General features: G+C 38.6%; 1 protein-coding gene across 3 annotated transcripts in view; it reads right to left on the reverse strand.

The window, feature by feature from the left end:
* The window catches only part of NEK11 (NIMA related kinase 11), a 272,217-nt gene that overhangs the window by 182,863 nt on the left and 66,787 nt on the right, over nucleotides 1-22,567 (reverse strand). For all 3 annotated transcript variants that reach the window (XM_027872170.1, XM_027872168.1, XM_027872169.1), the window contains exon 4: nucleotides 10,453-10,571. In XM_027872170.1, the coding sequence (XP_027727971.1) occupies nucleotides 10,453-10,571 (119 nt within the window). The remainder of the gene's footprint in view (nucleotides 1-10,452; nucleotides 10,572-22,567) is intronic.

The raw sequence follows: 22,567 nt of genomic DNA on the forward strand, positions 1-22,567 counted from the left end.
AGAAAAGAAGTCCAGAGTATAAAGTTATTAGAATCAAGTTTGGGTGTGGAAGGGGGAGGTATCCTGTCTCATGCCTTGTGGGACCAAATAATGGGTAAAGAACACAATGTTTTTTATATGGAGAGGGCTCTTCTATTTCCTCTTTTGAAGGTGTACAGGGGTAAGCTGAAGGCCATGGACAGGCTGAAGAGGTATCTCATGAAGAAGAAGGCAGAGATAGAAGAAGGACACCAAAGGTAAATCAGGCACTTCATCATTTTCTCTGGGGCTGGTCTTGATTTTGATGAAAAAGCAGAATGGAAACAATAGTTCAAATTTAGATTAAGCTCTATTCCCAATGTAAGGACTAGTATGGCCTGCCTGAGAGATTCTCTTGATCATGCTAACTCCTTGTGTTTAACAAGGCAGTCTTTGAAATCCTAGCATTGATGACGTCTCCGTGATAAGGTGTGGACTCATCTTGAGCAAGGTAATCATGGGCCACAGACACCATGTTACTGACTTAGAGTCCCCTCATTGACTAACCCTTTACAAGGAAGAGGGATGGGGAGAAAAGGAATCAACAAAATAAAGATGGTCAGACACACCCACTCTGTGGCCCTGTGGTCCCTCAAAAGGAATCATATGCAGCAGTGAAACATGTGGCACCAGGAGAAGAGAAACCCCCCCGAAAGTGGACCAAGGCAGGGTCAAAGCAGCAAAGAGCTCTCAGGCCAAACCTGGAACTGGAGGAATGTAAGCCAGCAACAGCAGGTCACAATGAGTTCTTCTGCCATGCTCCTGGCCAAGCAGGAGCCAGAGGAAAACAGAAGTGAAGGATAAAGCCATCATTTGGAGAAACAAGCCTAGACTTTGACTTTTACTGTGCTGTGAGCTAGGTGGACTGCGCAAGTCTGAGGAGAAGATGCCAAACTCCTAGCGACTCTAATTGCTTTTCCCCTTCAGGGATACTCAACTCCAGGGCAGCACTACAAGTCTAGGGAGCTGTGCCAGGTCTTTGGAGATGGAGAACTCGCCAGAGAGGGAAGAAGAGTTATCTTAACTGTAACTTAACTGTGGTGTAAGTTATACCATTATAAGGCAGTACAGTATAGTTGGAAAGAAGCTTCCACTTGAGATTAGTAGGGACCCGAGTTTCAAGTCTCCTCTTTAACTTTTGTCTGAAAGATGAATAGCCATGGGAAATCTCTCTGAATCTTACCTTCCTTACCTGTAAAATGAAGATAATAATAACTACAGTACCTAACATTCACTGTTGTTGTGATATGAAACATATGTAATGTATAGTATTTTGCTAACTTTAATGTACTATATAAACACTCCTATTATTAGTATTAATTAGTAGCTACTAGTACTAAAATAGTAGTGATCAGTAGTAGTTAATTGTTAATAGGTGATATTAAAATTTACTAATAAGTGATATTGTTATCATTTAGGTAACATGAGAGTGTTATCTAAATCTCCCCATTCTATCTAGACCAAGACCAGAGCTGAGGAAAAAAAAAAGATACCAGAACATTTTCCTACATGCAAATAATTGGTATTTTTTTAGTCTTTTATTTCCATAGAAGCCAAAAAATAAAATTAAATTAAAAAAGTAAGTTCTAATACAGCATCATGATTGGACTTTCTCTAGATAATCATGCCAACCAAAATCCCCATGACTGATATCAGACCACTCACAGAGTTTATCTCAGCATCTGGTTCTCTCTGCTCCTTTAACCTTGAAAAGCCCAGACCTACGGTGCCACAGGACAAATGTCCTCCCTGAAAAAGTCTGATACTGTGTGCTACTCTTTGCAATCCAGGCTCATTTAAACCCGAGCCCTTCTAATTAACAGTTACTCTCTCATGATAGCTCTAAGTATTTTCTGCTCTTTAAACATCACTTACTAGAATTTATGTCATCTATCAGAGAGTAGGTACCTTAAAAATAAACTCCACTAATATAATTAAAAGAAGTTGTGGCTGCTCAGAGAGGCCAGGGAGAAAACCAAAGCCATAAACAGAATGCTAATGTCTAATTCTTAGCACTACTGCTTCCTCAGGACCTTTTTTCATTTCCCGAAGTGATACACTGAGATTATTTCAAAGGTATTTTGCATACAGGAGCCAAGCCAACCATTTCTGGCACATCATTTTCCCAAGTAATTTACTTCCCATCTCAGGTGAAAGCAATCTATGTCTACAGCTCATTTTAATATATACTGCTGGCAATAAGAGGGAAGACACTAGCATAATAAATACTTCATAGACAGCAGAATTTTTATGGACTGCGGTTTGAAATATATGTTTAATGCTCAGTGAAATGCACTTTTGACTTTGAATTGCTTTCCCAAACAGTAGCTCTGACATAAAAGTTCCTGAAGGGGAATTGCCTTAGACCTTCATTAAATATGGGGCTGGAAATTAACACAGACATTGAACAAGACAATCCATTGGGGAGAGCCATAGTCGCTAGATTTGGATCATGGGATTTAGAACTGGGAGAGCCCTCAGAGATCATCTTCTTCAACCTCCTCATTTTATACATGAGGAAACTTAGGCGCATGGAGTGAAAGAGGCTTGCCCAAAATCACTCAGGTACTAGGGTCGGGATTCAAGTTTAGGTCCTTTAACTGAAAATTTCACATCCCTTCTACCATGTTTTCATCAGAAAAGTAACCCCAAATCATGGCTAAGACTTACTGTCTATACTTGATGTCTGCGAGATCTCAGATCCATCAGTTAGATGACCATGAACCCTCTTTCAACTTCAAAATCCATATATTGAACAGCCATAGACACCAGCCTTCTTTCTGTTCCCTACACACCCCACTCCATCGCCCCACCCCCAGTGTCTTTGCACTGGCCACCTGCCATGCCTGGCAGGTGAGTTCTTCCCATTCAATGGTTTCCCTCACTTTGTTCCAGACTCATTTCAAATTCCTCCTTCTCTTGGGGGACCTTTCACAGTCCCCAAATAGCCCTAGTATGATATCAAATTTGAACTTTCTTCCCCAAATCATGTCAATCAAATCCTGCTGGCGCCTCCCATTCACACTGTATATAGCTTGTATGCATAATTTCTGGCATGTTGTCTCTCTCCTCAACAGCACGGATGGTGTTTCTGCTTTAATTTGTAACTTCAGAGCTTGGGACAGAGAAACCACTTAAACAAATGTTTGCTGACCAAATGTAAATCTCCACTTTGAAACTTCTAGTTTGTTTGTAAAGGGCATAAAGTTCATAAAAATCTGCCTCTTTAGGAAGTAGCCCCTTGTCAGAGGTTTTTAATAAAGTATAAAACTTGCTAGAACCTTCTACAGCAAAGAAAGTCCTTTCAGTGCAAATCAAGCATTGACCAGGGTGGACAGGATAAGTTAGTTGGAATAAGAAGCATATTTACCAGAGAGAGCATTTAGTGACTGCAAAGCTACTGTCATCTGCTTTTTTTTTTTTAAACAGATGCAGGGAAAAGTAATGCATCCTGATTTTTAGGAGGTCAATTTTCTGTTTCTATTCTTCCAGAAGGTTAGGGTATAGTGCTTCGGTGCTATTATTGGTAGAAAGCAGCTCTCTCTCATGTTAATGAGAGACTGGCTAGTTAATAAGAGCTCAGCACTGGCTAGCCTTATGAGCAAGCCTGTGCCTTTGAAGGACTCCGGCCCTTAGAAGCATCGGTGAGCTACAAAGCAGTGAAATTTACTGTAATCATCTGATGTGCAAGGCCTGGGGCTTTTTGGCTTCCCAAACACCCAGGTCCACAGATAAAAGTTTTCCTTGAAGGAAAATAAAGAAAACAATGCAGGGATACATTACACTATGCAGGGAGACATTAATAATACACATTTAGTGGAAAGAGAAGCAGGATTTGCTTTTTAATCTTTTTTTCCTCCAAACTGAATTTTATTATTTTTTCAGTTTATAAGTATTTATTTTATCTCCTACTCACCCATACCCACTGAACAATTAAAATAATTCAAAGAAAAAGAAAACCCTTGCAATTAATATATACAATCAAAACAATTCCCACATCAATCATGTTTGAAAATGTATTTTAAGTCTATCACCGCTCCCAGAAAGGGGGTGGATAGCATGCTTCATCTTCTGTCCTCCAGAATCAGTCTGCATGGCATTGGAGATGCTGGATTTGAACTGAATTTTTCTAGTACCTTTAAATCTTGCTATAGAAGGTATCCTTTTAAAAGTTATACAAATGTTATAGTAACTACTTGATCACAAATGTCATTTTAATAGATTTATACTTTTGCAGAAAACCTATAATTGGCCAGATTGTGTCTTACTCCTGATTTCTCTGTCTTAGTCAATCTGGAAAATATCCTAGCCAACCAGCCCACTGTCACCAGTGAGTGGTACCACTACTCACCTGGAGCTGGTTACCCAAAGTGAAGGCAGGAGAGATGGGAGGAAATAATTAGCCTCGACAGGGCAAAGACGCTAATACTGTTAGGCAGCAAACTTAATAGTAAGCTCACCAACGTCAAATGCTCCATTCTGTGCACATATGTGACTTCTTATGCCTCCTCGTGCCGCAGTGGGCTCGACAAGAGCAGCAGGGCTATCGTGGCTCACGGAGCCAGGCAGGTTACACATGCATCCACAGGCTGGCCAAAGGGACTAAGAGGTCATTCTTGGTTGACTCACCTCAGCATCCTGTTACCTGTCTAGGACTGAACTATGGCCCAATCATCCCTGGGGCGGGGCTCCTGCTAGCCCCATCTTGTACATTGTAACTGTTTCTAGTTTTGATCCTACTTTGGATGGAGACAGTGGATCCCGAGGCTGACCTTTCTGGGGCAACAATCTTCCTTCCTGGATCTCAGTCTATTTAATAACTCAGATCTAACCTCCTCCTCCTCTTCACCCCAACCCCCATCTGGGCAGGGGTGAATCAGCACAACAAACCATCCTACCCACCCCCCAGTCTTAGCCCTTTAGGGGCTTGATTATTAACAACAGTAACAGTAACAGTGTATGTGTGTGTGTTTATAAATACATATATATATATATATATATTTACATGTATACATGTCTTTATATGTATATATAATATATACACACATGCATGCATGTATGTATACATGCATATATATACTATCATATACATCTACTATAATAACATATATAATTTCTTTTAAACCTCATAACACCCGTATGAAGTTGGTATTATTATCCCCATTTTACAGATGAGGAGACTGAATCAGAAAGGGGTTAAGTGACTTGCCCAGGGAGTGTCTGAGGCAGAATTCAAACTCTGATGATGATGATGATTACTAGAATTTATATAATAACTTAGAACTTCATAAATATTATCTCATTTTAACCTCAAAACTCTGGGAAGTAAATGCTATTATTATCCTCATTCAGTAAGTGAGGACACTGAGATAAACAGAGTTTAAGTAACTTGTCCAGAGTCACACAGCTAGTGTCTAAGGTCACATTTGAACTCAGGTTTTCCTGACTCCAAGCGCAGCGCTCTGTGCACTATGGCGCCACCTAGCTGCATCTGGTCCCACTTACTACAGAAAGCGCAAAAACAGCATTTTATAGAAAATAATGTTTTACATCTTTATCCACAGAACAGCATCTCTATAAATTAATATTTTTCTATATGTGCTACCTTAAAAAAATAAGAGTAAAACTAACCAAGGTCTCTACTTACTTTTAAACTGAGATATGAGATAGCTTTATGCAGACCAACATAAAAGGAAAAGGAAAAATAATGAGGGTAGGTCTTCCTAAAGATAAACTAGAATCTGCAAAATTATTTCTAAATAACAATTACACTAAATGCCTTTTCATTCTGACCAGTTTTGAGCATCAGAAGAGGATGAACACCCTGATGAAATATCCCAATTATGCAAATAAGTCTAAATCCTAAAACTGGTCCATGGAAAATTTAAGATAGGTGAAAAAAGAAAATTAAGATTTAATCCCCTACTGGATAAGGAAGATCTATGCAAATAATTTAAGTAACACCAAATCATCAGATAACACTAGTGGGGGAGAAATGAGAATGTTGCACCATTAATTTTTTTTTTAAGACAGTTGCTCAAAACATCTTGTTTCTGTAAATAACTGACTGCAAAACTCACCAATGTATCCCTAAGCATCAATCTGCTTAAGATGCCTCAGAATCAATTTCTAATCTGGGACAACCCTAATGTTAAGAGAGCCTGACGACAGGAGTGATGCCTTGGCCACTGTTGCTTCCTTTACACTCAGAATCTAAGGAAAAAGTATGAAGAGAGTTCTCCTGTAGTTTATCCCCTCTCAAATGACCAGGAAGCCACCATGACCAAGAGAAAGAGCTATCAGGCATCCCTACCAGCACCACCAGTCTAGTGTGGAGGAAGAAGAGAAAACTGAAGAGACGAGGAGCTGTGATTTGAAACTCTGCAGAGTAACACACTGATGAAATCAGAAGGAAGAGAAAGAACAGATGGAAAAGAAAGAAGAGGAAAAAGAAAAGAAAGAACAAAATGGAGAAGAAGAAAGGAAGAACAGAAGAGGAAAATAGAAAGAAGGAGGAAGAAGAAAATGAGGGATGAAGGGGAGGAAAAACAGGAGGAAGGAAGAAGAGTGGAGGGACGACTTCCACTTTGCTTTGGCCTCCCGAGGGCCTAGCTCAGTGCTGAGAAGATAGCAAATGCTTAATAAGTACTTGTTAGTCAACTGGTTCCATAAACATTTATCAAGTCCCTATTAGATGCAGCACCGTTTTCCAAGGGCTGGCAATACAAAGACACTCACACACAAATTCCTGCCCCAAAGGAGCTTACATTCTAATAGCTGGGAGTTGGGAATGGGGGATACAACATACACAAAAACACAGAAATAGAAAGTCATTTCAAGAGGTAAAAAGGTCTAAGAAGTGGGAGGGTTTCAAAAGCTCTTCTGCAGGAGGCGGTATCTCAGCTGTGTTTTGATGGAAACCAAGGGACAGAGATGAGCGGGGAACGAACGGGCAGGAGCCTGTGCAGAGGTGTAAAGATGGGAGACAGGGAGGAGAGGGCAGCGCACAGGAAACAGCTAGTAAGCAAGCCACTTTGTATGGAAGGGAGAGTGCATGACTGGGAGAAACACGAACTAAGGCAGGCTATAAAGGGAATGAGAGCTGTAGCATGAAGGGCATTCAGTACCAGCTTGGGCTCTATAGTGTTTCCTAGAGGCAATAGGTGGCCACTGCAGATTGTTGGTAGTGGAGTCCCATGATCAGATCTGTGTTTTAGGAATATCAATTTGGCAGCTCTGGGGAAGATGGATTGGAGGAGTAAGACACTACAAATAGAGAAACCCAATTAGAAGGCTATCACAATAGTTCAAATGAGAGGTAATGAAGGTTTCAATTAAGGTAGAGGCTATATGAATGAAAAGAATGGATGGACTGGAGTGGGAAGAGCCTTGGGGCAAGCACACCCCCCCAGCAGCTATGACAATAGTCCAGGCATGAGGTGATGAGGGTCTACACCAGAGGGGCAGCAGCATCAGAGGAGCGAAGAGAGCATATTGGAGAGATGCTACAGAGGTGAAATCAACAGACCGTGGCAACAGCCTGGATGTGGGGGATGAGGGACAGTGAGGAGTCCAGGAGGACTCCCAGATTGCGAGCCTGAGGGTCTGGGAGGATGGTGGTGCCCTCAACAGTAATCAGGGGGTTTGGAAAGGGGGGAGGTTTAGGGGGAAAATAACGAGTTCAATTTTTAGACATGCTGAGTTTAAAACGTCAACTGGACATCCAGTTCAAGATGTCTGAAAGGCACTTGGAGACATGAAATTGGAGGTGAGCAGAGAAGTTACAGGATAGGCTAATTTGAGAATGATCAGCATAAGAGATGAGAATTAAATCCAATCACCGAGTGAAGTAACGTAGAGGGAGAAGAGAAGAGGGCCCAGAATAGAGCACTGTGGAACACCTCTGGTTGGAAGATGTGCCCTGAATGAGGACCCAACAAAGGATAAAATTGATAGGTAGAGAACCGGGACAAAAGGGTGTCAAGCTACACTCAATTAAAAAAAAATCAGTGCTATATCTTTGCTGGGTGTCTTTTTTACTGAGTCTTAGCTAAGTAAACTGCTTTTTGTTAACTATTTGCTGGCTTACAACAAAGGTGTCAAACATGCAGCCCACAACACCCCTGAAAAAAGGTGGCCTGAGAAAGATTTAACTGCAATTGAGAAATCTTTAATAAAATAAATAAAAATATAATAAAACATAGATAATATTAATATGTGGTTTTCTAAGTCAATATGAGGCCCACGAGGACTCTTATCTATGGTTCAGTGGTCCCTATTTCTATTTGAGCTTGACACCCAGGACTATAAGTGTTTTATTTTCTTCCATTTCCAAACCTGAAGCACTAGACTAGTCTGAATCAGGTCTGGCCTACAATAATACACTCAACAAAAACAGGGAATTTTGGAGGAAATGTAATGAGTTCCATTTGGCCATAATATTGAGTTAGAGATGCCTATGGGGATGCTAAGTGGGGATATAATCAATATTTAGGGAGAAAGGACCAGATAAATGAGGTAATTTGAAAGAAATGAGGGGATCTCTACATTGCTCTATTATGTAGATATTAGACAAAAGAAGGGCCATTTAACTGTCATTCATAAATGGTCAAATAAAAACATAATTGCTCTTATAGCCTTGATTCTCTTAATTTGGAAGTAGGAGTCATTCCTAAGCTAATATTTAACTAAGATATGAAGTTAAAACTTGTATGAGAAGAGTAAAACACAACATTAGCTACCTCAATGACCAAACTAATGAGAATTAGCTTCATTCATTAGATGAAATATAAAGCATCAAATTTCAGATCTAGATATAACAAACATTGCATATTCATTCTGCTTTATCACTTTTCTTCCTTTATTACTCAGTACTGGAGAAGAAATGATCATCTCAACTTTGGCTGTTCCTTTGTTGAACTGATTTCAGATAAAGTTTAAACTTACACAGTACCTCCTAGTGAAATATTCATAAGTGTTTTGGAACATGATTTTAAAATAAGAAGTGTGCTTAATTGTTTCTGTGCAGAACCAAACATAGAAAACAATTTCTAGGTCAGTCAACTTTAAATTGATATTTAGATAAGTTTACATTTTGCCCAAAGAACAACAAAGAAATGACAGTCTAAAGACAGTTTTGAATTACTGTCTTACTCTGATCAACTGGGTGCTCTTACACATAGTAAACTTTCTCAATTAATAGTATTTAATAAGTAATTTAAAATTTAACTCAGAATAATCATGGGAAATAATAGAAATTATGATATAAAAAATGGATGAGCCCTGAAGTCCTAAATTCAGCAAGAGTTGCTTAGTGTAGTCTATAAAAAGATTACTAGATATACTTTTATCAATGTCTCCCAAGTTAATTTGACATCACTCAAAAGACATTTCTGGGTTACCCATGACTCTGTAGATATCTTCATCATCTAGCATGTGTTTGAGAAGATAGGTGGAGAAATCCAGGATAATCTGATTACTTTCTGTTATCAGAAACCATCCATAACATGTGTTTAAGCAGGCTGACCGTGAGGGACGGTCAGACTTCTGTTCATCCCAGGAACCATCATTGTAGGCAAAGAAAGCTGTGAGGCTGTTGATGCAGTTTTCTAAATGATTAGCTCTTTGTGAACACTTCACAGGAGTTTGTTTTTTTTCTTTCTTCTTTGGATAGCCATCTTTGCATTGGTTGATCTACTCTAATAGTATGTACCCTAGAGATTATTCAAAATCTTTTTTCTTAATTGTCACTTGAACATTAGAAAGAATGTAAGAGTATTTAAGCATAGTTCAAAATAGTAAATACACAAATTAGAGATAAGTGAAATCCATAAAATATATTTTGGCCTTCATAACTGGAGATTTTTGTGTTGGATTGGCTTTTGGTGAGAATATTCATTTAACTGAAGCCAAAGTATATTTTCTGCCTCAATTATCCCATAACATTGTGTACATGAATCTAGCTAAAATGTTCCAAGATGTCAGGGTGACCAAATAACTACTTCAAGCACTAAGAATATTATGACTTTATTCTGGCATAAGACACATTACTTTCGTAAAGTAACTGCTTTAATATCATACACAGCATATAACATATCACTAAATGTAAGTTTCTGCTATTTAAACTCAACTTTTTAAAAACAACTTTAACATGCTCTATTAAAGGAAACATTACATAAGCAAATACTGTGCTTAAAACTGTTAGTTGACTAGTTTTCCCAAATGGAAGATTCTATTCCATTCAATAAGCATTTATATAGTTCCTGGCAAAAGAGAGATTTTGGAGGGTTTTTTTAACTATTTGCTCTCAAAGAGTTTATATTCGTAAGGGCAACTGATCACTTGCTGCCCTTAATATTCGTTCAAATGAAAAAAAATTCTTATTTGTCAAATACAAATTCACATAAAGCTGCTCATAGTAGCTGGCAACTGTACCTTTCATGCATGTAGTCAACTCCCAGTAACAGCTGGATAAACCATTCTACTATCTGGTTTTCAGGAAAGGTGTTTCCAGCTTCTTTGTACTCCTGAATTTTACAGTCCAGATCTCGACCCTGGAAGAGAAGTATATTATCTCATGTTTTTCTCAATCAAGCATCAAATTCAAGGCCTTTTTATCAAAGCTAATATAAAAGGATGCCAAGTACCCCAGTCCACAAATAGTATATACTTAGTATCGGTGTAACCTCGAGCAAGTGTTTTAGTCTCCCTAGGTCTTCATTTTCTCCTTTGTAAAATGAGAGATTTGGATTTGACCTTTAAGGTCCTTTCCAACTCCAAATCCTTTCAACATATCTTATGAATTACTATTAGCATAGATTTTTATCCTTATTCCACATTCACAGATACATAAGTTTAGACAGTAAATGATATTTACACACATACATACATATATATGTAAATATGAAAGTACACTCAAACATGTGTATGTGTATATATATTCCTCAATAGCAACTCTAGTATCCAACACTTCCAGCATCAAGCTTAGATGATTCAGTTCTGAAATTTGTCCTTTCACAACTTTCTCTCACTACTGTACCTGAATGAGTTAGAGCATACTAGAAAGATATGTACAGCAGAACTGTTATATGATTATATAAAAAATATAATTTATTTGATCATAGACGGAAGATAATAATTTGATTATTAACCACACACTGAGGTGTAGTCATTATCAGAAAGAAACTCAAGTCTAAGTCGAGGAAGATAAGATGAAAAAGAAATGAAAAGACAAGTTTCAAAACTATGTCAGCTCAGCTTGATGAAGGAAGCGATGGATACTACAGATGCTGTTGAGGAAGAAGTTCAAATGAGCAGAACAATAGTTTCGAAGCAGAGAAACAAAAAACTCACTTAGTAGATCAATTAATTTGGCTGAGGCTTTATTACTAGAGAGGTATTAATGAAGCACAGAATGGATGATCTTAAGTTAGCAGTGGAAGCATCCGTTTAACATAGGAACTACTTTCATGAAGGAATTTGTGTGGACAGGTCCTGAGACAGAAGACATAAAAATTGACAGTTCCAGAGTTGTGAGTTATCTCTGACAGATGGATTTTCCTCACTCATGTACCACCTTGGCAGATTTCAGTATGTGTCTACTCTCCTCTACCTATACTGGGTGCATTTGAAGGAATACATGATCCAGGTCTATATGTAAAATATAATATATTTATTCCTGTAAGTGTAGTTTTTATGAGCAGGTATGAGATTATTATTATTATTTCTTTTGCCTTATTATTAAGTAAATAGTTACATTTTAGATATAAAAGTGTCATTATTATGAGTGGCTGGTTTTGCGTAAATAGAAGCATATCAATAGGGGTTCAAGAAATGCGGTGGTAAATAAAACAAGTGTATTCCTTTACAACAGAGCTAACCCTTAGGAATTTGTGGTAATGGCCCCTCTCTAGAAACCTATACCTCCCAGAGTGAAGGCAAGTTGGAGTGAATAAGCCAACCCAGAGTGCAAGCAGTATATACAATCTGCGTGATTGGTGTACAATGCTAAAGTATGGATAGACACTCCAGGCTCCCACTCTTCTGAAGTTCATGCTAATTACTCAAGCCATACTAACCTGATGTTCCTACTCAAAATGTTTTTGCTAATTATCGTAAAGACATGGAAGAACTTTTGATGTGAGGAGCTATATAAATACTAGAGACACATATGCGTGAAAAGCAGGGTGGTTCAGTAGAAAGAGACCTTGCTCACAGTAAGACCTGGGTTTAAGTCCTCTCTCTGACACACACTGGCTGAGTGACCTTAGACAAGTTAGTGTCCTAGGAAACTCTCTAAGATTTTCAGTTGCAGAGGGGGTTCCAATGAATATATCTATAATACACATATATGTGTGTGTGTGTGTATGTATTTAGATATATACTGTATATGTAATTATATACTTATATATATATGTGCTTTTCTGATGGAATTCTATCAGCATAGATAGCCCCTTAATGGGAGGGACTGTTTCATTTTTGCCAATTCTACTGACACATAGTATATACTGAATAAATATCTGTTTGATTGATTGGCTACATAAAAGTATATAATATCATTTTTCCACCCAGATTTTTGCTTCTTATCCTAAACGAGCAAAGCTTCTTCTAAGGCCAGAAAGGACATCAACTCTCTTTTAGTTTATCTCTTTGTCAGATTCTTAAACAAGAGTCCAACTTATCCTTCTCTGCTGCTGCTGAATTACCTAGATGTTGAGGCATTCTCTCTAACTGCCTCATTTAAGACAATGACTGGCAAAAAATATCTTTATGTAATCTGTATCTCCATACAACAATCATCACTTTTACTCTGCCCAGTGGTGATAACCTAGCACAGATATTAGACCCTATTGGTCTAAAAAAAAAAAAACTTTACCTCTACCCCTGCCTTTTCGCAAATCTAGGTTTCTATGAGCATGGCCCATAAATCACACTCTTACTAAGAGAGTGACAACAAAAGTGGAAAAAAAAAACTGAAAAGAATGGTGATAACCAAAATCAGCAAAATGTTTGAGTTGAAGGAAATATAAAAAGGAATGTATGCTCAATGAAATAAATGAATGTAGTAGAGATCTTAGTGAATAAAGCCTACATTAATCCCATTACCTAACACTTAATGATTTATACTTTGTGTACAATAAAAGAAACTCTCTCACCCCAAAAAAATATTTCTTTAAAGTCACATAACTGTTAATTCAGAAAAATCATGATTTAAAATTTTACCATTCCTTTCTTGAAACTGTTTTTATAAGGAACAATGCTGATGATTTTGATTGACTCTCACAGCAATTTCACAAATAATTTTTAAATGACAGCATTTCTTAGCTTGTTTGATGTTTCTAAGCATTCCTAAAAGATATCTTAGAGAGGTTTCTAACGGTGACCTTTTTTTCTGATATGACTGTAATGAAAATGGGATTTATTTTAACTTGAAGCTAAAATTAATGCTGACTTACTCCAAGTGGAATAAGTTTCCCTAGGTATTACCCCTAAAATACTGCTTCACTTAACATGATTTTATATTATCCCTTCCCCTTTTTTTAACAGAATCACCTAATTTTAGAATAGGAAGGGCTCCAAATAGCTAATCCAGTCTTGAAAAGGAATTCTCCCCCCCACACACACACACACACTATAACATAGTCAGAGAGTAGTCATCCTGCCTTTACCAAGAAACTCGCAGTAAGGGAGGAACCCTTTCCTCTCTCCTCCCCCAGGGAGCTCATTCTACTTTGGGACACCTTTGATTGTTAGTGGAAGTTTTTCTTTTTTCTTTTTCTTTTATTTAATTTTCTTTTCTATAATTAATTTATTTATTTTTAGTTTTCAACATATACTTCCAAAAGATCTTGAGTTCCAAACTTTCTCCCCTTCTTCTCCTCCTCTCTTCTTAAGACAGCGTGCAATCAGATATAACCTCTACTTATACATTCATATTAAGCATATTTTCACATTAGTCATGATGTAAAGAAAAATTATAACTAATGGGTGGAACTACAAGAAGAAACAAAATAAAACAACAAAAGAAAAGGACAGCAAATAGCATGCTTCCATCTGCATTCAGACTCCTAAGTTCTTTCTCTGGATGTGTATAGCATTTTCCATCATGAGACTTCTGGAGATGTCTTAGATCCTTGCATTGCTGAGAAGAGCTAAGTCAATCAAAGTTAGTCATTGCATAATGTGGCTGTTACCATGTACAACGTTCTCCTGGTTCTTCCTGCTCATTTCACTTAGCATCAGTCCATAAAAGTCATTCCAGGTTTTTCTGAAGTCCACCTGCTCATCATTTCTTATAGCACAATAGTATTCCATTACATTCATATACCACAACTTGTTCAGCCATTCCCCAACTGATGGGCATCCCCTCAATTTCCAGTTCTTTGCCATCACAAAAAGAGCTGCTATAAACATTTTTGTACATGTGGGTTCTTTTCCCATTTTTATGATCTCTTTAGGATACAGACCTAGAAATGGTATTGCTGAGTCAAACGATATGCACATTTTTGTAGCCCTTTGGGCACAGTTCCAAATTGCTCTGCAGAATAGTTGGATCAGTTCACAACTCCACCAACAATGCATTAGTGTTCCAATTTTGTCATTATCTTCTCCAATATTTATCATTTCCCTGTTCTGTCATGCTAGCCAATCTGATAGGTGTGATATGGTACCTCAGAGTTGTTTCAATTTGCATTTCTCTAATCAACAGTGATTTAGAGCATTTTTTCATATCACTATAGATAGCTTTAATATCTTCCTCTGAGAACTGCCTGTTCATGTCCTTTGACCATTTATCAATTGGGGAATGTCTTGTATTCTTATAAATTCGACTCAGTTCTCTATATATTTTAGAAATGAGACTTTTGTCAGAGATACTGGCTGTAAAAGTTGTTTCCCAGCATTCTACTTCCCTTCTAATATTGGTTACATTGGCTTTGTTTGTGCAAAAACTTTCCAATTTAACGTAATCAAAGTCATCCATTTTGCATTTCATAATGTTCTCTATCTCTTGTCTGTTCATAAATTCTTCCCTTCTCCATAGATCTGACAGGTAAACTATTCCTTGCTCTCCTAGTTCGCTTATAGTACCAACCTTTATACCTAAATCATGAGCCCATTTTGACTTTATCGTGGTATAGGGTGTAAGATGCTGGTCTATGCCCAGTTTCTGCCACTTCCAATTTAGAGGAAGTTTTTCTTGACCTTGAACCTAAATCAACTTCCACTCTACTCCTTGTTCTGCCCTCCGGAACTAAGCAGACAAGGCTCCTTCATGACGTGAAGGTTATCCCCCATTAAGCCTTCATTTCTCTAGAAAAAACATCTTCAGTTCCTTCAATCAATTCTCCTCATAAACTATGAAGACAAGGCCCTTGGTGATCTTGGTGGCCTTCCAGCAGGCATTCTCTAGCTTCTCGAATGTGCCCTTCCTAAAGCTCGGCACTTAGAACTGAACACTATATTTTAGAAGTTATTTGACCAGGGCAAAGAACTGAGGGACCATACCTCCTTATTTTGGGATGCAAGACTTCTCTTAGTACAGCCCAAGCTCATAATTTTTTTTCTGACCGCCATATCACATACCTGACTCCTACTGTGTTGGAGGTCGAATAAAACGCTCAAATCTTTATGTTTTGAAAACATCTCACTCACACTATGGGATCTGTAACATTAATAGTGGTGTCATTGCTAAGTAAATCCTATCACCTATCTTTTTCTATTCTGAAATGTCAGTGAGACGACAATAACATGGTAATTAATGCCCCCATACAATACTAATGATATTAATAGTATCTGACTCTACATAGCTCTTTCGTGGTATGATGTTATTATCTTCATTTTACAGCTGAGGAAACTGAGGCTCAGAATGCTTAAATGCTTTGGCCAAGATACATGGAGAATCAATAACTTAGCCAGGACTTTGACTTCAAATGCAGCACCCTTTTAACTGTATCATATTGATATTCCATCTATCCCCCATCTTTGTTCACACTGTAAATGCTAAAAGGGTTATTTTAACATTAGATGAAAATTAAGCCTCCAAGACATATACACATATATATTTCCATTAACATAAACTGATAAAGCTAGTCTTAAAAATGAAAAGGATGACATTGTCTGAAGGATACTAAGATGAAACTGAAATCTTAAGACCAAATGCATTAAAAAAAAACCTCTAGGGTCAGTATTTACAAAGAGATGTCTTAGTTAAACATCAATGACAAAAAAAAAGAAAAGCTAACAACTCGGATAGTAATGGTAAAAACTGAAAACATAGCTAACATCTAACACATTATGTCTTGTCTGTTCCTTTGGACAATTAAAAAGACAGAAAATGTACTAAGCAAAGCCAAGGCCAAATAATGTGACAAGAATCCTTCCACCACCATTTTTCAAAAGTCTGTGGCACTGCTTAGAAAAATACCAGGCAATGGAAAATGAAAGCCCTGTTATTATACTGTAAAACCCTGAAGACCGACATTTATCTTCCTTTGAATTTTTTCATCTCTACAATGGACTTCATAAAGGGAAGCCAGGAAAGATGTCAAGCCATATTATGCTCTTAAAAGCCAAAAGAGAAAATCCGATTTCAAAATGTTTACTGCAGTGCATCATGCAATATTCACAGAGTGTATGATTGATAATGTGAATGGGCATTCATGATTTCAGTTGCTAATTTTCTTCAAGCTCCCTTCAAGTAAGCGTTCTTCCTGCTGAGCTGAATTTACATGAACAAGAGTAAAGTGGCAGAACTTATTTTTATTTCCAGAAATGGATGGAAATAATAGTTTAATCCATAAAGCACTGTTTTAGAAGATCCCAGCCATGTAAGTGAATTACTCCACTCTATTTTGAGGAAGGTACTTAATGTTCTTAGGGCATCTAAAGTCACAAAAATTAAATCTCAAGGGTTTTTAGCAGGTAATTAGGTTTGCTTGCTAGCTTTTGAATATATTTATAAGTATAAGTGAAAAATAATTGCCAAAACAATGGATAAAGGCTTTCGGCATGTTAAAAACACAGAAATAGGGGCCTACTTGTACTGGGTTATGAACCAACTTAGATCTTGGATAATCTCTGCTCTCCAACCCTCATGGATGGATTCTGCTTCCTAGAGTCATCACAGGGCAGACTCAGGAGAATTTCTGTAGGCCATAACGATCTTACTCTGGTTTAAATGTGGTGATCCTGACAGTCAAGAGTCCTAAAGGGGGCCAGGTCCCTCGGGATAACCTTCAGTTCCCACAATTGCCCTGTTCCAGGGGTACTGAAGAAAGATACTCAAAGGCGCGAGGGCTGGAGAAGGTTGCTTATGTGTATCACCTAAATTAGAAACTACAGAGCACAGTCACAAAGAAGGAAGAAGCAGCTAAGACACTCAGAAATTCACAGGTGACAAAAACTCAAGAAAGGAGCCAATAGTAAGCTCGTGACTTCAAGTGTCTATACACAAATGCCCAAAGTTTAACAAACAAGAAACTCAAAGTCAATGGAAGGGGGACAAACTTGACCTCAGAGATATCACACAGACTGAGTGAAACCCATGATTAGATGAGTAAACCTTTTTTGGAAGGATCAAGATGAGTAAAAGGAGCTAGAGTAAAGTAGCATTATATATTAAGAAGGTGAGGAAATCCAGGCATCAGGCAAGAAGCATGATGGAGAGTATTTGCGTGAAGGTCAAAGGAGAGAGAAATGGGAAAAAAAATGTGTCATCAAAGTGACAAGAATAATGGCATTTATATAACACCTACTATGGGCCAGTATTTTACAAATATCTTATTTGATCCTCACAACAACCCTGAGAGGTAGGTATTTTTATTATCTCCATCTTACAGTTGAAGAAACTACAACTGAAGTATACTACAAATCACCTGGACAGAAAGAGAGAATAAGGGAAGAATTTGGAAACATCAAAATCCTAGAACAGAAGCACGACATGATAGCCACAGTGGACTTTAGAAATCTACGGAGCTCTCTCTCTGCCAAAAGTAGAGTAGCTAATAACTTCTTGACTTGCCTTAGTGATAATTTCATCCTTCAACAGATGAAGGAACCAACAAGCAGAAATTCTATTCTGGGTCTGATTCTCACTAACAGGAAAGAATTGGTTGTTGGAGAGAGAATGATGGAAATCTTAGAGCAAAGTGAACATTAGAGTTTGGGACGGGAGAAGAAGTCAGGGCATAGTCTGATGCACACTCAACTTGCAAAGGGTTCAGAAGAAAGTAGGGTCCCATGGAGTAAAATGCTTCACAGGAAGTCAGCCCAGGATGAAGATGTGCAAGAAGAAAATTCTGAAATACAGAGTGAAACAAGTCCAGTGAAGTGATAATGTTGGATTTGTTTGAAGAAACCTATGTGAATGCACAAGGGAATCACCAATCAACTTATATTTTTAAAACAACAGGACCAGCAACGAAAGCAAGGCCAGGTAGGACAGGATGAATGTAAGAGGGTGAGATGGTTCCCTAAAAGTAGCATCAGGGATGGCACCACTCAGAATGAGCTCCACTTGGTGAGAGAAGCTAAGAATAATGACAACAACAACAAAAAGGCTGTCTTAAAGCTACATTGGGAATAAAAAGTGATCAGAGGAGGGATAAGACTTTTCGAGATGATGAAAACTGAAGAGTGAAGGCAGAGCTAGTCAACTCCTACTTCTTTTTTGTTTTCTTTACAAAGGAGAATGACACTTACTCTAAAAATGACACAACAAAAATAACTAACAAGGATTTGATAAACAAGATAAGTAGGAAGACAATAAAAGAACGCTCAGCCGTCAGAGATTAATTCCAGAGGAAGAACATCTTCAGATCCTGAAAGAAAAACAGCAGATGTGACATCTGAGCCACTGTCAGTGATTTGTGAAAAATTATGAGAAATTAGAGATGCCACAAGATTCAAGGAAAAATGCTGTCTGTATTTTAAAAAAAGGCAAAAGACCAGAGTCTACAAACCATGGGCCGGTAGGCTTGATGTTGTGACTCCTGGGAAAATCTAAAACAGATTCTTAAAGATATGGTTGCTGAAGTGCTAGAAAGAGGTAGCAGTAACACAGCTTCATCAAAAACAGACTAACCTCATTTCCTTCTTGCACAAGATTACTAAACTAGGACATGAACAGAATGGTGGGGATATAGTTTACTTAGACTTATGCAAAGCTATTTACAAAGTAAATCATACTACTCTTAGAGATAAGGTAGAGAGATACGGATTGGAAGAGAACATAAACAGATGAATTCATAACCAGTTAGATGGCTGAACTCCAAGAGTCATTATTAATGGGTCAATGTCAGCATGGTAGGAGGACTCCAGTGGAGTACCCCAAGGAAATCTGCCCTTTCCTCAGTGCTACTGAACATTTTTATCAACTACTTAGTTAAAGGCTTATGTGGTAATACTCATCAAATATGCAGATTACACAAAGCTGGTAAGGGTTAGGGTTACTAATAAGTTAACTTATTATGTGATTCCGTGAAAAAAAAAAGACTAAGAAAATTTATATAATGCCTACTGTGTGCCAGGCACTGTACTAACTGCTTTTTAAAAATATTTTAATTGATCCTCACCAGAACCCTACAAGCTAGGTGCTGTGATTATCCCCATTTTACAGTTGAAGAAACTGAGGCAAACAAAGGTTAAATGATTTGCCTGGGATCACTTAGCACATAGGTACATAAAGCCAGATTTGAACTCATCCTTAAGGATGGCTAACACACTGGTTCATAGAGTCAGGATCATGACAGGCTGAAGCACTGGGCTCACTCTAATAAAAGGAAACCCAATAGGGATAAATGTAAAAGTCTTCTATTCGGGGACAAAATCAACTTCACAAGGTAGCACATGGGTGGACAGCAGTTATTCTGAACAAGATCTGAGGGTGTTAATGGACTGGAGGCCGACCATGAGTCAACAGTGTAATATGGAAGCCAAGGAAGTGAATGCAATCTTGGGCTGCATCCAGAGGGTTGTGACGTCCAGGAACAGGGAGGAGATGGTTCCGCTGTGCTCGGCCCTTGTCAGCCGGACGTCATCTGGACCACTGGGTCTGGTTCTGGGCACCTCGGTTAAAGAGGAGCAATGATAAACAGAGGAAGGCAGCCAGGTTGTCAAAGGGCTGTGAAGACACGACAAATGAGGATGGGCTGAACATAGCAACTGTCACCAAGGGTTTGAAGACCTGTCATGTAAAGGAGGGATCTGACTCGCTGTCTGACCCCAGAGGGCAGAACCAGGAGCAATGAGGCTGGAAGTTTCAGAGAAGCAAATTCAGGCTTGATGTCAGGGAAAACCTCCAAAGAGAGTTGTCTAAAAGCAGATTGGGGCGCCTTGAGAGATGGTGGATGGACGCCCTTCCTTGAAGGGCCTACAGAAGAAGCTGTCAGGCATGTTTTAGAAGGGATTCCTTTCACACATGGGCTGGACTCAGAGGCTGCCAAGGTCCCTTCTGACGCTCAAATTCTGGTCTGTAATTCTGTGATATGGCAGACTAGAGCACAGCTAGAGCACGACGCATCCCCATTTGCAAAATCACACCACTACAGCATATATAAGGTTGCCCCACACACTAACTTACTGTGTTGATAATAATTCATTATTGGTAAATTACATATATATATATATATATATATATATATATATATACACACACACATATATATATAATTATATCCTAATGATAGTGGGAGATAGATCTGTGACAACATAATCTTGGAAACCAAGCTACTGATTTCTATTGCTTATTAAGGAGACATGCATTGTGGGCTTTTCCTAACAGGTTAAGGAATATATCCTTAGGGGATTAGAATCCATCTAGCTCAGTTCCCTTATTTTATAGGTGAGGAAACTGAGGCCCAGGGAGGTTAAGTGATTAAGTCCTGGATCACATAGCTGCCATTAAGTGGCTAAGGTGGTATTTGAACCCAGGACATCCTGATTCCAAGTCGAGCACTCATGAATATTAAGGAAGAACCACAGGGTACAGTGTCCTGCCCATTTCTCTATTTGGTACAAACAGGGAGGTCATAAAAGGAACAAAAAAAATCACAGCAAAAAAATCTATGTGCTAGGAGAAGAAGAGGGTGAAGTGGATATAGTTTACCCAGATTGTGAGTAACATGCATGTAAATAACCATATGAAAGAAGTCAACTGTTTCCAAGCAAAAAAATTCATAGGAATGAAATAATAATGATGATGATGGTGGTGGTGATGATGATGATGATAAATAGCATTTTAAGGTTTGCCAAGTACCTGACAAATCTTATCTCATTTGATCCTCACAACAACCCTGGAAAGTAGGTATCATTATTATTGCCAATTTAAAGTTAAGGAAACTGAGGCAGACAAATGTTAAAACTATTTGCCTAGGGTCACCTAGCCAGTAAGCATCAGAGGCCAGATTTGATCTCAGGTCTTTCCTAACTCCAGGACTAGTCCATCCACTGTGCCACCAAGCAGCCATGTGAAAAAGAGTTAGGGGCTTTTTTTAATTCTATTTTTCCTGCATCTGACTGAGTTAAACTGAGCCCTCAAGCTGTTTAAAGTTTGGGAGCTTTAACCTCAAAGAGGTTAAAGAAGATACCAGGAAGGCAGCACAGCACCATGGAGAGCAATCCCTGGATTTGGGACTCAAAACTAGATTCGAACTCCTGACTCCCCCGCCCCCTCCACACCTAGTCACAGCCTCTCTTCTGGGTGAGGGACTGGACTCAATGCCCTCTTCTCCCCATCTAGCTCCATATCCATGATCCTGATCATATAAGTCTCAAATGGCGTCTAGCCTCACCATCAATATCCTAGTGAATTCCAAAGACTGTGTTTTTAGTAGTTGCAGATTCCTGGAGAGATGATGCACCCTGCTCCCTTGTCCTGGACATGTTCATTCTCCTTGATTAAGCTGAAAGCACTTTGACAGCTGTCTTCTATTTCCTTCTTATCCCACCACTGTGCCTAGTATGGGTTCTCAATACATTTTGCTGACCAACCTTTTAAAATAATTAACTGTGTGAAACAGCTAACATGGCAGACAACCCCTGAAGGAGGTGCCCTTCCTTGTGCCTTGGAAACAAAGAGATGATGTAAAGTGGTCTTCCATGTCTTTAATGACATCTTCCCTTTCCAACCCATGGTCTCCAAAGCTCAACATGACTGGAAGAGGGGAGGTGGAAGGGGGAGGAGGGAAAGAACTAAGAAAGGGTCCTCTATTCATTTTCTCTCCATCTTCCACTGAGGGCATCATTCATTCGGCCACTATTTATCAAGCTCCAGTTCTGTACAAAGCCCTGAGCTAGATCCAGAAAGGAGATACAAAGATAATTACAGCCACGTAGGTCCCCATCTACAGGTGGGGGGAGGATCTTAATTAAGCATTAGAATGGTTCTGTCCACATTCTTCAGGCCACAGAAAGTATATACTGCAGCAGAAAGAACATGAGCTTTACAGTTAGAGGCCCTGAACTTGAATCCTGGCTCTGCCATGCACTTACTACCCGCAGGAGAGTGGGCAAGCACCTTAATCACTCTGTGCCTCAGTTTCCACATCTCTAA

The sequence above is a fragment of the Vombatus ursinus genome, unplaced genomic scaffold (assembly GCF_900497805.2).
Source record: "Vombatus ursinus unplaced genomic scaffold, bare-nosed wombat genome assembly UNPS02014799.1, whole genome shotgun sequence".
NCBI lineage: Eukaryota > Metazoa > Chordata > Mammalia > Diprotodontia > Vombatidae > Vombatus > Vombatus ursinus.